This window comes from Bombyx mandarina, chromosome 03 (assembly GCF_030267445.1).
Source record: "Bombyx mandarina strain Sakado chromosome 03, ASM3026744v2".
NCBI classification, from domain to species: Eukaryota; Metazoa; Arthropoda; class Insecta; order Lepidoptera; family Bombycidae; genus Bombyx; species Bombyx mandarina.
Window position 1 is genome coordinate 1871589 of NC_143210.1, and position 16879 is coordinate 1888467.

The window sequence follows — 16879 nt, forward strand, 5'->3', positions numbered from 1 at the left end:
TTGAGACCTTAGAACTTATATCTCAAGGTGGGTGGCGCATTTACGTTGTGGATGTCTATGGGCTCCAGTAACTACTTAACACCAGGTGGGCTGTGAGCTCGCCCACCCATCTAAGCAATAATTTTTTTTTTAAAAAGTCGCGAAGTGAGAAGTTACGGCGACGAACTCAGTGGGTTGTGTCTATGGACTAGATTGCACGTGGAAGTCGTGGAACTCTTTCGACTATTCGACGAGGACGGTACCCGCATCTTGAAGAGCCTAAAAATGGACCCTCAGTGTAATTAGCTGCGTCAACAATAAAAGGGTTGAAGAGGCTCAACAGGAATAAGAGCATCATGAAATATAATATGTATTAACAAAAGTATTAAATAAAAATATCTGATAGAGTTTTGCAAATAAAAGTTAATGTATAGTTGTTAGACTGTTATTAAACTTTAAGGTTTTAACAATCCATCCATTATATCTTTTGGCATCTAAAATTCCCAATTATATAACCGTATGAATTTTAATCATTTTATATTTTTTTATTTTAATATGACTTGAAACATACTGTATTTCTGAACGAAAGAATCTGATTAGTTCGACCTTGAATGACATTGAAGTGAAGCTCAGCTGTTTTTATCAATTCTGTTTTTAATCATAGCAGCACCTGGTTATGATGATAATGTAACTTTATTTAGGCCGTGATATTCGTTTAAATAACTCGTGTCTTTTACTTGAAACTTACTTAATTACTAGAATCATGTCTAACAGTGTAACGGTTGACACTAAACCGTATGAGGACCAAAAGCCGGGCACAAGTGGATTGCGTAAAAAAGTTAAAGTTTTCGTTCAAGAAAACTACACGGAGAATTTTATTCAATGCATTTTGGACGTGAATAAAACCTCTTTGATAGGATCGACCCTGGTTGTCGGAGGAGACGGAAGGTATCTCGTGAAAGAGGTTGTTGATAAAATTATTAAGATCAGTGCAGCGAATGGGGTAAGGAATTAAATAGTGAATGTGTTTATTTTATATATTATTGTATGTTCGTCTGGATTAATCACAAGAATAATTGAAACGGTTGACATTATTACTTAAGCAATTAAATTAGAAGTTTAACATAAATAAGGATTTTCTCCTATGCAAATAATACAGGATAAAATAAAAACAAACAAACACTGCACCAGAAAAATCTTTTTTATTGCCCTTGTAGATAGATGAGCATACGGCCCACCTGATGGTGAGTAGTTACCGTCGCCCATGGACTTTAGCAATGCCAGGGGCAGAGCCAGGCTGATGCCTACTGCTTAGTACTCTCCACAAGCATCGCTTAAAGGACATGTCATAGCGCTCAGGAAACACTGTGGAGGGCAACTCATTCCAAAGCCAGGTGGTATGTGGCAAAATGCACTGTGGATGAACGCAGTGGCTTCAGGTAGTATGGATGAACTCTACTCCGGTGGTGGGCTGTGCAATGGTAAAAACGAGATGATGGTATCATCTCAAACAATTCTTCCTGGACCCAGTTGCACAGCAGTCAACACTGATTTATTAATTATGAATTATTAAATTTTAATTGAGAAATCATTTGTGTATTTAAAAAATTTAAAATAGTGTTGAAGTGTTTGAGTGTCACAGTTTTCATCAGAATCAAAACAGAAAGCCTTAAAACATTATAATCGAGATGTGTTTTTAATTGTATGTTAAGTGATAAATGAGACAATAGATTTCACAATTTGAATGCATGCATTATTGCATAGCTATGTACCATAATCCTGTTAAGTTCAGCACTAAAGCTGTTATGCATTGTAATTTGAAAGAAGGGACACAAAATATATATTCTACTCAGGGCTCAGAAATCATGACTCTCAAAAAAGATCGGTGGGTGCCAGCATTCAGGTTGTGAGGTCTATGAGGTCTGATAGTGTGAGGCGTAAGTTTGTTCATGAATCTTCAATATTACTTTCCAATATTTGCTAATCGACATGAAGATAACTGCTTCAAAAAAGAAATAGGTAGGATGGTGGTTCTTATCAATCCATCCATTATATTCTTTGGCATCTAAAATTCCCCATTATACATTTCTTATTGTTATAGGTTTCGAAATTGATTGTAGGACAAAATGGAATACTATCAACTCCTGCTGTGTCTTATATCATTAGAAAATATAAAACTCTCGGTAAGTGATTTATTGCAATATTAAAGTTATCATTTAATTAGACAGTTTAATAATAGTAATAAATAATACCATGATAATTAATAATATTTTATAATATTATTATACTATTTAATTTTCCTTAACATCTTCGAATTTTTTCTTTTTTCTACATCTAATAACACTAATCTCATAAATTTGAATTGAGTTGTCTGTAGCCTATTTCCTAATACTGTTAATAGATTCAAAAGAATTGTTTTTAAGTATGAAGACTAGAGAGACTGATAAATGATCTTCAAGGGTCTCTCATAGATCAGGATTTCTACTTCCATTCCATATTTTTGGCAGTTTCCCCTTCTCCTGTTGTTAAAACGTCACTTTTAGTATTCATAGTTTATCTATGAACTTCTTCGACATAAGATACTTTGTGCATGTCTTGCACGTAGGTTGAAGTGTTCTATCCAACATCATGCGGACTCCAGGAAGTTTGACCACCTCAGAGCAGAACCTTAATGACCAGTGGTGTGAAGCTTGGCCACTCTGAAAGCGACTTCTGTGCACCCAAACTCTGGACTTGAATGACGACATGACTGTTCGTTGTTTTCTTTAGTTATAACCTGAAAAACAGCTTGAACACGATGATATCACTGATAATAAATTAATGTGAACATAATGATGAGCTGGCATTTATTCAATAGACTCTGATATTTAAAAAAAACTCATGTAATGCAAAACAACAATCTCTTGATCAAGGAAACATTTATCATAGTCTAAAATCCGAACCTAAATCGACCTTCACCGAGCTGATAATAGAATGAAACATATTTTATAATAAATTTAGTATGTCAGAAAATATACTGAAAATGCATCGGCCGAAAAAAATCTAGAAAGTTTTTTTTATTTAAAAAAAATATTATTATTTAGTTATGTCAGTATGTCTATGATTCTGATAAACCCTCTCTTTATACAGAATTTTAACATGAATAGTCATTTATTACTTCTAAAAAAATATAAAAAAAATACTGGATTTGAACAGCAGAAACTTTTTTGGCAGACGCATTTGAATTGACGAAATGTTTTACCAACTTCAAAATGAGGAGGTTCTCATTTAAAAAATAATAATTTAATAATAGACCATACCAGTTTGAGAAACATTATTTTATTTTGTTCTTGTATTTGCAAGTTAGATAGTTGATATGTCAAATGTTACTGGTGGTAGGACCTCTTGTGAGTCCGCACGGATAGGTACCACCACCCTGACTATTTATGCCGTGAAATAGCAATGCGTTTCGCTTCGAAGGGTGGGGTAGCCGTTGTAACTGTACTGAGACCTTAGAACTCATATCACAAGGTGGGTGGCGGCATTTACGTTGTAGATGTGTATAGGGTCCGGTAAGAACTTAACATCAGGTGGGCCGTGAGCTCGTCCCACCTACGCAAGCAATAAAAAAAGTTGCGCGGATTGGGCAAGTCGTGTTCTGAGCATGAGATGGAACCGCTGTTCTGTCTTTATCTGCCTTATACTTGCCGTGTTGAAAGACGAACCTTTTCATTTTATCGCTTATATGAATGGACGAACTGACGGCACATCTAGTGCTAAGTGGTCACCTGAATCGATAGACATCAAAAACGAAAAGACCGCCATTCTCAACCTTGAGTCATGATTCTAAGTCTCAGTTTGACAGTACAATGACTGCCCCTACTAACTGAAATGCATAATTCGCTTACGGCAGGAATAGGCAGGATGGTGGTATCTACCCGTGTGGACCCACAAGACGACTTACCACCAGTAGATCATCTCAGGGTGCATCTACACTATGGTATTCATGGGCTCGTTCCATTACAAAAAGTAGTCAAGAAAAAAACCTCGTTAACAGGTGGTATAGTTCTCACGGCGTCCCACAATCCGGGCGGTGTGGACGAGGACTTCGGCATAAAGTTCAACTGCAGTAACGGGGGCCCAGCTTCCGATGCTACCACCGATGCCATCTACAAACTCACCACCTCGATAAAGCAGTACAAGATTGTTCCAGATTTAAACTGCGCCATTGACAAAATCGACGTACATCATTTTAAGGTATGTAGACTTTTATGACTTTTCGTTGGAAATACCGGGTTACGCTGGTGGTACATACTATGATAGAAACCTTTATTTTAATACGCTTTTATTAGCTTCAGACGTATGTATGTAATGGAATCTTTCAACATGTTTTTGAGACCCCTTCAAAACGTCGGATTAACTCGAAATTTGGTATACTTATTAAGGACCGATGTCAATTTAATATAAAAATAATAATTGAAAAAATTTAATTTCAACTAAAAATTGAAAAATAATTAATAGTATAAAAAACTAACAAAATACGCTTTTATAGAAAATCCAATTAAAAATAGGTTTTTTTTTTAATAAATTTAAATTAAAAATAGTGTAAAAAATATATTTTATTGTAAAAAAAGCGTGGGTGCATGGTATCAGTAGTTATAAATATTTTATGAACAGATATGAGCAGAAAGGTTATTTTGATAATATCCTGAAAGGCACCCCACGCTTTTTTACAATAAAATAATTTTTTCTTACACTATTTTTAATTCAAATTTATTTTCAATTTTTTTGTTGGATTTTTTATAGAAGCGTATTTTGTAATTTTTTTTAAACTAATATTTATTTGTTTTTATAAGCCGACTAACATAGAGCTCACTTATTGGTGAGTAAGTTCAGTCGCTGATCGACATCAGACTGCGAGGGGGATAGCCAAACCGTTGTCTACTCCTGAGTACTCTCTGAAAACCTTTGTTGAACAGAAACATGTCAAGAAATACCGTGGAGCGAAGTTCATGCCAAGGCCAGATGTCCCAGGGCAGATAAGACCTCTGGAAACGCATTGTGGATGAACGCATTGTACTGAATGTTGGTCTCCATCTCTCAGGTAGATCAGCGGCAGTTTACAGTCGAAGTCATAGATGCAGTGGAAGATTATGTTTCGTACATGAAGGAGATCTTCGATTTCCCGAAGATCAAGGCTTTGATCCAGGGAACGGAGCAGAGGAAGCCCTTCAACGTGCTCATTGATGCTATGAACGGAGGTATGCTAGGCAAAATTTTAGTGGGTTTGTTGGGGCGAAAGACAGAGTATGATCTGTGTCAGAACAAAAAGCAAGTCATTATAAGCAAAGCTGGAATTGAGGCATGAGGTCTGTCGCATCCCAAACATATTTAGTTTTGGTCCAAGAGTATTTAAGTTATTCCATCAATTGGGCAGTTACTTAATTGTGACAAGGCCTTTTTGCATGCTGCTTCGCCATTCGCATTATTTTTGTTTCGCTAAATGGGTAGGCAAGCCTGCGACCCATCTACTGTCAAAATATTCATTGAACCTAACTGACATCGGGAACATAAATTGTCTCTCAATCTACCAGACATGAGGTCTCAACTGCGTTGTGGAACGAATTTATGACCATTCAAAGCGGATCTGATGACAGTTTAAAAAAAGACGTGGGGAGGGCTCGTCATAAGTATACCCATAATTACTCATGAGAAGTACGCCTTCTCATGAGTAATTACGGGTATATTTATGGTCGAAATGGTAATTACGTCATAGTCATTTATTTCCTTAGGAAATACTTAGGAATTATGTACTTGTTAGTGTAATTTCAACAAAGGCATAATCGTATCGCTTGATACCAGTGCGCCGGGCGTCTTATCCTTTGGGCTACTGTACAAGCACATTTTCTATGACTCGATTAAACATGGCTTTTGTTTACTGAGACGTTTTTTTAAACATTTAAAAAAATTCATTTGAATATATTCCTTGTCCGAAAAATTTAATCGAAATTATACAAATTAAATATTGAATTTTATCAAAGTTTGCTTCAAGAAAACTTTATCGCATGCTATTGACCTCATTAGGTCTGTAATATTATCACATCACTGTGTCGTAAAATAAGTCGTATGTATATATTTTTTAATTATTTCGCGAACGCTTTTTCGATCCACTTGAGTTTCAGCCCCTAGGGGGGATAACTAAATTTCTAAATCGTTAGACATGATTGCTTCCCTGCAAAAATACGTTTGTGGTCTCCACCCACGCGGACTTATAGCATCCTATAAACTGACAGAAAGACAGAGAGAGAGGAATAAACAAAAAACAACAGTGAAGGTCCATTTTATTATCTGTTTGTCTAACTGTAAATGCACCTATACTGATATTTGGTGTTTTATTAGCTTGTTTATATAAAAATAACAATAATAATAATAATAAAGCCCTTTAATTGGTGCGCGTGCAACTTGGTGCACGTGAATGAAGTGTAAATTCTTTTTCGATGCGTAGTATTGTGGCTTTCTTCATTTTTCATCCTTAAATTAGATTGCCCCTGTAATAGGGAATGTTGTGTATAAGAAATGCGACATATTCAACATTTATATAAATTATATATTATTTATTTAATTACTACATCATATATATTTTAAATTATAGATAGAAAAATAAATACATATATATTTTTAAATACTTCATAAAATATTGGACGATACTCGTTGCTAACGCTCGCGCTGGCCTGTAACAGGTATACTACGCGCGTGCGCTCGAATGCCGCGCATTTACTCTCGCTCTGTCTCTTTCTAGTATGGTTAGAAGTTTCAGTTCAATAATGGTTTGGTATTTCCCATGTACGACTTATTTCTGCACGTGTCTCTGTCAGATCTGCGCATTAAGTTTGCCTGACGGATACGAACGTAAAATAAGCTCCCCAGTGACTAGTCAATTGGGATGACTTTTGAAACTCTTCCCCAGTAACCGGACCATACGTGAAGCGGATATTCTTAGAGGAGCTAGGCTGTTCCGAGAAGAACGTTCGACGTATCGTGCCCCTGGAAGACTTCGGCGGGGCTCATCCGGATCCGAACTTGACGTACGCCGCGGATTTGGTCGAGGCTGTCAAAGAAGGGGACTATGATTTCGGGGCCGCTTTCGATGGAGACGGTATGAGTACTCGGGATATAATGTCGTATTGCAACGGTGGTATACAGTGATGAAAACATTTAAAGACGTCCGGTGCATTCGTATGTAGCGATGCATCGGTGTTCGAACCCCGCAGGCGGGTTCCAATTTTTCTAATGAAATACGTACTCAACAAATGTTCACAATTGATTTCCACGGTGAAGGAATAACATCGTGTAATAAAAATCGAAATCCGCAAAATTATAATTTGCGTAATCACTGGTGGTAATACCGTAACACCGTAATCACTTAGGAGTCCACAGGGGTAGGTACCACCAACCCGCCTATTTCCGCCGTGAAGCAGTAATGCGTTTCGGTTTGAAGGGTAGGGTAGCCGTTGTAACTATACTGAGATCTTAGAACTTATATCTCGAGGTGTCCAGGTCCGAGGCTCCAGTAACCACTTAACACCAGGTGGGATGTGAGCTCGCCCATCCATCTAAGCAAAAAAAAAAAAAAAAACGAGGCTTGTGGAGAGTATGTAACGGTCTGCTTCTGGCATTGCTGACGTCCGTGGGCGACGGTAACCGTTCACCATCAGGTGGAAAGTATGCTCGTCTGCCTACAATGGCAATAAAGAAAATGAACATTTGACAATGAATTATATTTTTGTTATTTACTCAGCGCGCAATGTGTCTGGCGCTACATTCATCTAGCTATGTTCGCTTTACATTGCGGCTTCGAAAATATCAACATGTCTCAAAATTGTGTATCGTTCACAGTACATTTCGTTGGCAATGGCAACATTGACAAAAACAAGGTTTGGGGAAAGGGGCTTCAATTAAACTTTTTTTATGCTAGATGATTACTTGAGTGCGAGATTAACGTTTTGTAAGTTTGACTTTCAAATGTAATGGAATTATAATTGCACTTTTTTTTTGTGTATAAAAAATGTGATCTGCTGTAAGGGTAGAGTTCTCATTAAAACTTAGATTTTCTACTAATGTGTCACAACATCTGACAGACGCGAGGTCGTTTATTTATATATGCTACTATTAAAAGAAAATGTTGTGGTACACTCTTCGATTCAATATTAGGAGACTTCGATCTCTCTTTATCACTAACTTAATTCTCGTTTCGGTATACTGTACAATCTCATTACCTTGGCCACGTTTTTTTACGCTCCATTGGACGAGAGTTCAGTCGGCTCCACTATATAGGCTTCTAGTATCTTCAGCCTTTAACACTGATTTCCAAATATACCATACTCACCACAACTTTTTTATTTTGTTTTTATTGCCCTTTTATGCAGACGAGCATACGGCCCACCTGATTGTGAGTGGTTACCGTCGCCCATGGACTTCAGCAATGCCAGGGGCAGAGCCAAGCCGCTGCCTACCGCTTAATACTCTCCACAAGCCTCGTTTGAAAAAGGACATGTCATAGCGCTCGGGAAACACTGTGGAGGGGAGCTCCATAGCCGGATGGTACGTGGCAAAAAAGACCTCTGGAAACGCACTGTGGATGAACGCAGCGATTCCAGATAATATGGATGAAATCTGCTCCGATGGCGGGAGGTGTAATGATAAAAAAAATGCAATTACTTCTAAATTAAAACAATGTGCATCGCTCGTGCCGTTGCCAGGCGACCGCAACATGATACTAGGGCGGGACGCGTTCTTCGTGACGCCGTCGGACTCCCTGGCGGTGCTGGCCGACAATCTGGAGTGCATACCGTACTTCGCGCGAGGGGGCGTGCGGGGGCTGGCGCGCAGCATGCCCACCGCCGCCGCCGTGGACCGGGTGGCGGCCGCGCGCGCCCTGCCCATGTTCGAGGTGCCCACCGGTGAGTGACGACCAGGGCCGGATCTAAACTTAATGCCGCTCCTGGGCACCGGAAAAAAAAACCGCCCCAATACTGGAATTTTACCCAAACTTATAGTTTAAATAATATATTTTATTTTTCAAAATTAAAATAACTAATTTATTGCGGAAACTTTATGCCATATATGTCATATATTCCAAAAACATAAATAAATATTTGTTTTTTTTTTCTATCAGTTATAAATTTTGACTAAGGGTGACTCATAAGTAGATTACAAAAAAAACCTATTTAAATTACTTTTATTACAGAAAATAGAAAAATCGATTATTATTTTAAATCTTAAAAGGAAATAAATTGATTAAGTCATTTTGATTATTAATTTATACCAAAAGTGCCAAAATTATAATTCACAAATAATGGATGAATTGAATTTCTTGAATTATCAATTAAAAAGAAAATTATTAATTATTAGAATTAATTAATTTTATTGAGCAATTTGATAAGACTAAAAAAAATTTTTTACTTTCAAAATTTTAACGCCCTAAAAAATTTGTCGCCCTGGGCACTTGCCCCGACTGCCCCTAGTGTAAATCCACCACTGGTGACGACCCCCGTGGCGCGCCCAGGGGGCCGGCAGAAGTGAAGACTAGCAGCTCGAAAAGCACCACTGGAAGTCAGAGCGTGGGAAAATGTAGAGCCCCCTCAATGACCACGCTGTTACGAATGTTCCTTATTTCGATTCACTAAAGTACGGCTGTCGTTTTTTTAATACGCTTTATATTAGCTTCACTTGTATGTATGTTTGTAACTGACTCCTTTAGACGCGATTTTGACCCACTTTAAACGGCCAGATTTCAAGATTTATCGAGGAGCGATGACAATTCAATATTTAAAAAAATATTGAAATTATTGAAATTCAACTAGACAATGAAAAATAAATAATAGTTTAAAAACTAAAAAACACGCTTTATATAAAATTCAATAAAAAAATATAAAATAAATTTTAATTAATTTGAATTAAAAATAGTGTAAGAAAAAATGATTTTATTGTAAAAAAAGCGTGGGGTGCACGGTGTTATTAGTTATAAATATTTTTCTGACAGATAGGAGTAGAAGAATTATTATTTCAATAATATCTTAAAAAGCACCGCACGCTTTTTTTACAATAAAATATATTTTTTATACACTATAAATTTATTTTCTATTTTTTTGTTGAATTTTATATAAAGCGTGTTTTTTAGTTTTTTTTAACTATTATTTATTTATTTTGGTCAGCTTATGATGTCTCGTTAGTAGATATTTGGTCTTCTAATATTTTCTGTGAAACGCATATCTGGCGGCTTAAAAAATATTTGATAGATTAAAATGAAATCGACTAAAATAGACTTTAAAATATAACACGTATTAGGTTGGAAATACTTTGGCAACCTGATGGACGCGGGCCAGCTGTCGCTGTGCGGAGAGGAGAGCTTCGGTACCGGGTCCGACCACGTGCGGGAGAAGGACGGGCTGTGGGCGGCGCTGGCCTGGCTCTCCCTCCTGGCGCACTCCGGCCGGTCCGTGCAGGAGATGCTGCAGGCGCACTGGAAACAGTTCGGGAGGAACTACTTCACGAGGTACCGTCCGAAGGCACGACCAGACTTGCAGGTTCCTACGGGTGCCGAGTAGTCACCGTAAGCTGAGAGCCTTGAGAGACTATATCAGCGTAACCTTAATTAGTAGGTGAGCTCGCGGGGCTCAAACCTGAGACGACGTTGCTAACACGAACCCTAGCAAGAGCCGTGCTTCGCAGAATCTACCACCGGATCGGAAACGCGACCCACTGAGAAGATCCGGCGAGAAACTCAGTGGGTTTGCGCTTTGTATTGACTCATTTGTGGTCATGCATGTTCACACAGCTGGGCCTTGGCCAACTATCCCACGTTCTAGATTTTATCCTTAGGTATATTTTGAAGATGAGAAATTTCCAGATATTTAGTCGATTTGCTCTGTAAACTTACTTTTTACTGGTGGTAAGATGTCTTGTGAGACCGCACGATTAGGTATCACCGCCCTTTTTTTGTTTTTTTTTTTTTCGGGTAGAGGGCCGAACCTCCTACGAGGTCCCCGCGCAAAAGGGGCGCGCGGGGTATGTGAGACTCAACGGTCTGCATGGTGTTGTGAGCAGACCGCGGGCCCAAGGATTTTAGGGCCCACCCACTAAACGACTCCCCTGTACTCTTACACCCGACGTCCGATCCCCTCCGAGGTCAGAACCCGGATGAGGTAGGGGAGTTGCCGCGGTCAACACTACAACCAGACGGTGCGGCTCACCCCAAGGACGCCCAGCCGACGGAGCCTTCGAGGCGAATCGAAGCTGACGTTTCAGAGCCTTCGATTCGCCTCGAAGGCTCTGAAACGTCGGCCGTCTCGGTACGGCAGCCCAACAGGCCGCCCAGACGGTGCCGCTGGTGTCCCAGATATCACCGCCCTGCCTATTTCTGCCGTGAATCAGTAATGCGTTTTGGTTTGAAGGGTGGCGCAGCCGTTGTACTGTTAAAACTGAGACCTTACAACACATGTCTCGAGGTGGGTGGCGGCATTTACGTTGTGGATGTCTATGGGCTCCGGTTACCACTTAAAACGAGGTCGGCCCTGAGCTCTTCCACCCATTTACGTTAACGAAGTTAAACACATCGCTGACAGGTATTGCTAATCTACATTTTGCTAGCTTGAGGCTTCATTCAAATTCTAATTGGGTTTCATCAGGGTCCTTGGAAGTAGGAAGGTAATTGACTGGTATTGGCTGCGACATAACAATGTGGAGTACTATTTAAAGATATGTGTTTGGATATAAGACGAGCATCGACCGGTCTGATGGTGGTCACTGTCGATAATGGCAGCAGTAGATATAAGTTGTTGTTTACCGATTCTTACAAATTTTAACAACGATAAGAGTTTCGCACCCGGACCATGTTGTACTCGTTGCGTCAGGTACGACTACGAGAACTGTTCCTCGGAGTCCTGCAACGAGATGATGAGCGTCCTTGAGCGCACCATGACCTCGCCCGGGTTCGTGGGCTCGGCGCACTCCGCCGGCGGCAAGGAGTACGTCGTCAAGCTAGCCGACAACTTCTCCTACGTGGACCCCATCGATCAGAGCGTGGCCAAGAGACAGGTGCGTGCGCTTGGGGGGGGCACAGGGGCACTGGCACTGACTTGGTCATGAAATGTAGCCCGCACGGGTAGGCACCACGACCCCGCCTATTTTTGCCGTGAAGCAGTTAGGCGGTTGACGGGGCAGCTGTTGTAATATAAAACTTTTTTTTTCTACCTATGCTGATAGCCCTGAGAGGCTATTTCAGCTTCGCCCTAACATGTGGGTGAGCTCACGGGACTCAAACCGGTGTTGCTAACACTGGTCCTAGCAAGAGACTGCTCAGACAGTTTTTATTTTTTTTATTAATGAATAAAACGTATGTTTGTTTGTCCGTCATCGATACGTTATATTTCGTTTGATTGTGTTGAAATTTGCTGTCGGCAGTTCAAGGAAGATCTCTGGTAGTATGTACATTTAGCGGCCTTCACAACTGTGTGCTTAGTACTAGTTTTTGAAGTGAAACTTCTTTAGGCGCGTTGAGAGTATAATTTAACTCGCAACAGATTTGTTACGGCTAGAGAGAATAGATACAATTTAGGACGAGCGAGAGTGAGAAAATAGAGCGTCTCACAAATCACTCGACCGTGGAGAGGGAATGGTCAATGCGAGCTAGGTCGTTTCTCTTAAATACAGCATTCTCTATTACAAGATAAATTTGATTTAAAGGTGAAAGATGAAGAAAACCGCTACATACTCCACACATCGCTAAAGAAGTTTCACTTCTTGCACGCGCACCATTTTTTTTATAACTTCTCGAAAAACTAATCTCAAAATTTGTATGAAGTTGGAACAGCGTCCGTACAAGTTAACTTTTACCCGATCGAGAAGTTTACAAAACCTCGCACTTAGCACACTGGTGAGGGCTTGGATCCATCGGCCCGTGAGTCGACGCCGCAGACTCAATGTGTTGTCTGGCTGCAGGGCCTGCGGATAATATTCGAAGACGGATCCCGCATAGTGTTCCGTCTCAGCGGCACGGGCAGTTCCGGCGCTACCGTCAGGTGAGAATACTACATCAAGCTACTTACGTTTGTGGGCGGTTTGGCTGCGCTTCTAGCGTTGCCATGGGCGACGGTAATTGTTTACTGGTGGTAGGGCCCCTTGTGCGTCCGCACGGGTAGGTACCACCACCCCGCTTATTTCTGCCGTGAAGCAGTAATGCGTTTCGGTTTCAAGGGTGGGGCAGCCGTTGTAACTATACTGAGAATTAGGACCTCATATCTCAAGGTGGGTGGCGACATTTACGTTGTAGATGTTTATGGGCTCCAGTAACTGGTGGTAGGCCCTCTTTTGAGTCCGCGCGGGTAGGTACCACCGCCCTGCCTATTTCTGCCGTGAAGCAGTAATGCGTTTCGGTTTGAAGGGCGGGGCAGCCGTTGTAACTATATTTGAGACCTTAGAACTTATATTTCAAGGTGGGTGGCACATTTGCATCGTAGATGTCTATGGGCTCCAGTAACCACTTAACACGAGGTCGTTTTTTTTTTTGGGTTCGGTCTCTATAATTCTAAAGTTGCGATATAAATATGTAAGCAACTCCGCGGCGGACGTTACAGAGTCTACGTGGACTCGTACGAGGCGGTGAGCGTGGGGGGCGCCGCTGCTGACGCGCTGGGGCCGCTCGTCAACATCGCCCTGGACATATCCCGCTTGAAGCAATACACGGGTCGGGACGAGCCCACAGTCATCACTTAAAGTTACAACGAGAAAACTTAACACGAACTAAAACTTTACACACAATATTGAATTTTAAAGAAAGTAGTTTATGTATTTAGTCTTATTTAACAAAACTAATGGTCCTCCAGTAGTCAAACTTCGACTATAATTAATTAACATTATTGTGGTTCTATTGTCAAAGATTATCATACTTCTATATTAACAGATTTCGCCAAAACTACACTAAGTATAGATAATTTTTTTAGGGATTTTATGACCTGGTAACTAAGACCTTTAAGTCATGTCTTATTTTAATTTATATTCTTATTTTTATGAAAAAATTATAATATGGGGTTAAATGAAATGAAATGAGATGATATGGGATGAAATATAAAATATAATATAATCTCAGTAAAATGGTGGTCATTTACTGAGACTTTTCCAGTGAACTTTTTGGAGGATCCCGAGAAGTTACGTTCAGCGGCTTTGTTTTATTATCCCACATTTTTGTACTTTCACAGGATATTAAACAGTTAATAAACCACCGTTATTACACATTTAAGCCTGAAGAAACACTAAATAGACAAAATAAAACAAATCACACAACTTCACTACTCGTGTTCCCGCCAAAATGTCCATTTGCTTCGGGTAATGATAATATTATATAGATTACAGATTACTACGTGACATCGGGTGACTAATCACTAATGAAATTAGCTCTAATGGAGATAAGATAAATTTTATTGTGGGGAGCCTCGGGGGGGGGGGGTCTTGGGTCTTATGTTCAGCAGGGGACGTCTGTCGGCCTGTTGATGATGACAAAGATTGCAATATTAATTTGATGTTTTCAATAAATAAATAAAAATATTTAAATTGATGCTGAAGTGTAAAAAAAAAACAGCTCGATACTTATTTAAATTAATTTTACGGTTCAATGTATGGTTATGAAAATTCGATAAACTAATCTCAAAAAGGCTCACTTTTTTAATTACTTTAATATTTAATGTCATTAAATTTAAAAAAAATCATGTTGCATGTTGCATTTTAGTTTTATCCTAAGATCAGTTTTATCGAATTTTTATTTTATTTTATATATTGTAATAAAAGCAATTTTATAATGTGTATTATTTTTTAATCATACAACAATTTTTATACAATAAAAGCCAAAGGCGATGCAGCTCTTTTTTTTAAATAATATTTTAAAATAAACAAATATACATATAATATAAAAACACAAACATTTTATTTACACGTCCAATTATATTAATTATGACTAGACTATTCAAATTATTTTAGTAGCGTAGTATCTAGGTGTGCTTTAGGACATTGAACACCTAGCTACTAATAAGAAAATTGAATTATTGTAGCCCCAAATTTTACTATCTAAAGGAAGTTTAAAAAAAAAATTGGTCACGGTCTTTTCATATAGGTATAGGACTTGAGGATTCGCATCGGATAAGTATTCCGCGTTACAAGAGTCTCCTCCAATCCTGGAACTGAAGTAGAACGGAAAGGAAAGGAAGTAACTCCGTGAACTTTTGGTGCTGGCCGACTTCGGTGTTCCACACAACTGTTGTTCGAGATGATTCCCTCATCTCCTTTTTATCATCGCACCTCCCGCCATCGGAGCAGAGTTCATCCATATTATCTGGAACCGCTGCGTTTATCCACAGTGCGTTTCCAGAGGTCTTTTTTGCCACGTACCATCCGGCTATGGAATGAGCTCCCCTCCACGGTGTTTCCTGAGCGCTATGACGTGTCCTTTTTCAAACGAGGCTTGTGGGGAGTATTAAGCGGTAGGCAGTGGCCTGGCTCTGCCCCTGGCATTGCTGAAGTCCATGAGCGACGGTGGTTAGGTGGGCCGTATGCTCGTCTGCCCACAAGGGCAAAAAAAAGTTATAAGACTTGAGGATTCGCATCGGATAAGTATTCCGCGTTACAAGTCTCCTCCACTCTTGGATCAGAATCCCAGAAGTAACTCCGTGAATTTTTGGTGGTGACCGACTTTGGTGTGCTATACTACGCAATCTACATTCATCAGTTTTGAAACAACGTAGTTAACAAATGTTCACGATTGACTTCCACGGTGAAGGAATAATAACATCGTGTAATAAAACTGAAACCCGTAAAATTAAAATTTGCGTAATTACTGATGGTTGGACCTCTTGCGAGTCCGCACGGGTAGGTACCACCAACCTGCTTATTTCTGCCGTGAAGCACTAATGCGTTTCGGTTTGAAGGGTGGGGCAGCCGTTTTAACTATACTGAGACCTTAGAACTTATATGTCAAGGTGGGTGGCGCATTTACGTTATAGATGTCTATGGGCTCCAGTAACCACTTAACACTAGGTGGGCTGTGAGCTCGTCCACCGATCTAAGCAATAAAAAAGCCCAAAAGTATTGTTTCAGTGCGTTGTGAGGTCAAAACATTCCTAACATAGTCTCGGATTAGAACGACATGGTTTTACGGAATAAGTAATTTTATTAACGCACGCAATATAAAGTACCTAAAGCATTGCTCATTATGGCCTCGCACCGCAGTGAACATGTTAACCTGTGATATTATACACAATAACATCCTTTATGTATACACTAGCGACCCGCCCTCGCTTCGCTTCGGAAACTGTAATTTATTATTGATTTCTCCACTATTTAATGGATGTTATTATACATATAAAACTCCCTATTCAATCACTCTATTTATTTAAAAAAAACCGCATCAAAATCCGTTGCGTACTTTTAAAGATTTAAGCATACATAGGGATATAGAGACAGAGAAAGCGACTTTGTTTTATATCATGTAGTGAAATGATAAGAGTATTATATTTGTAGTAACTACAATAATGTGTTAGTGAACAATGTAATTATCGTCAAAGATAACAAAAAAAAATACATGTGTGCAATTCACACGTGGTAGAAGTGAAACCTTCCAAAATTAAAATACAATTATCCTAAACGTCTTAAGTATATGTAAAATTTTGTCATTAGTAAATAATTGTAAGGTAGCGCCCTCTGTGAATTGATATTTTAATTTCACGTACAATCCTAAATTAAAATTCACTACAAGAGCTTTCATACACACGTTAGTATTAAAAAATCTCACAGATGACGCTGTATTAAATAGTATGTATATTTCTGTCTCATTCTTTTGTATTTGTGTCTCTTACCTGTCGTTTTTTTCGTTGCA

At 39.3% G+C, this 16879-nt stretch overlaps 1 protein-coding gene across 1 annotated transcript; it reads left to right on the forward strand.

The window, feature by feature from the left end:
- The first annotated feature begins 567 nt into the window (after positions 1 to 567).
- On the forward strand, positions 568 to 14396 carry Pgm1 (phosphoglucose mutase 1). Its single transcript, XM_028184842.2, has 10 exons — positions 568 to 982; positions 2081 to 2162; positions 4016 to 4215; positions 5063 to 5219; positions 6926 to 7114; positions 8718 to 8918; positions 10306 to 10513; positions 11871 to 12054; positions 12958 to 13037; positions 13593 to 14396. Exons 1-10 carry the CDS (start codon positions 743 to 745, stop codon positions 13729 to 13731), a joined length of 1680 nt encoding a protein of 559 aa, XP_028040643.2. The 5' UTR covers positions 568 to 742; the 3' UTR covers positions 13732 to 14396.
- Positions 14397 to 16879: the final 2483 nt, after the last annotated feature.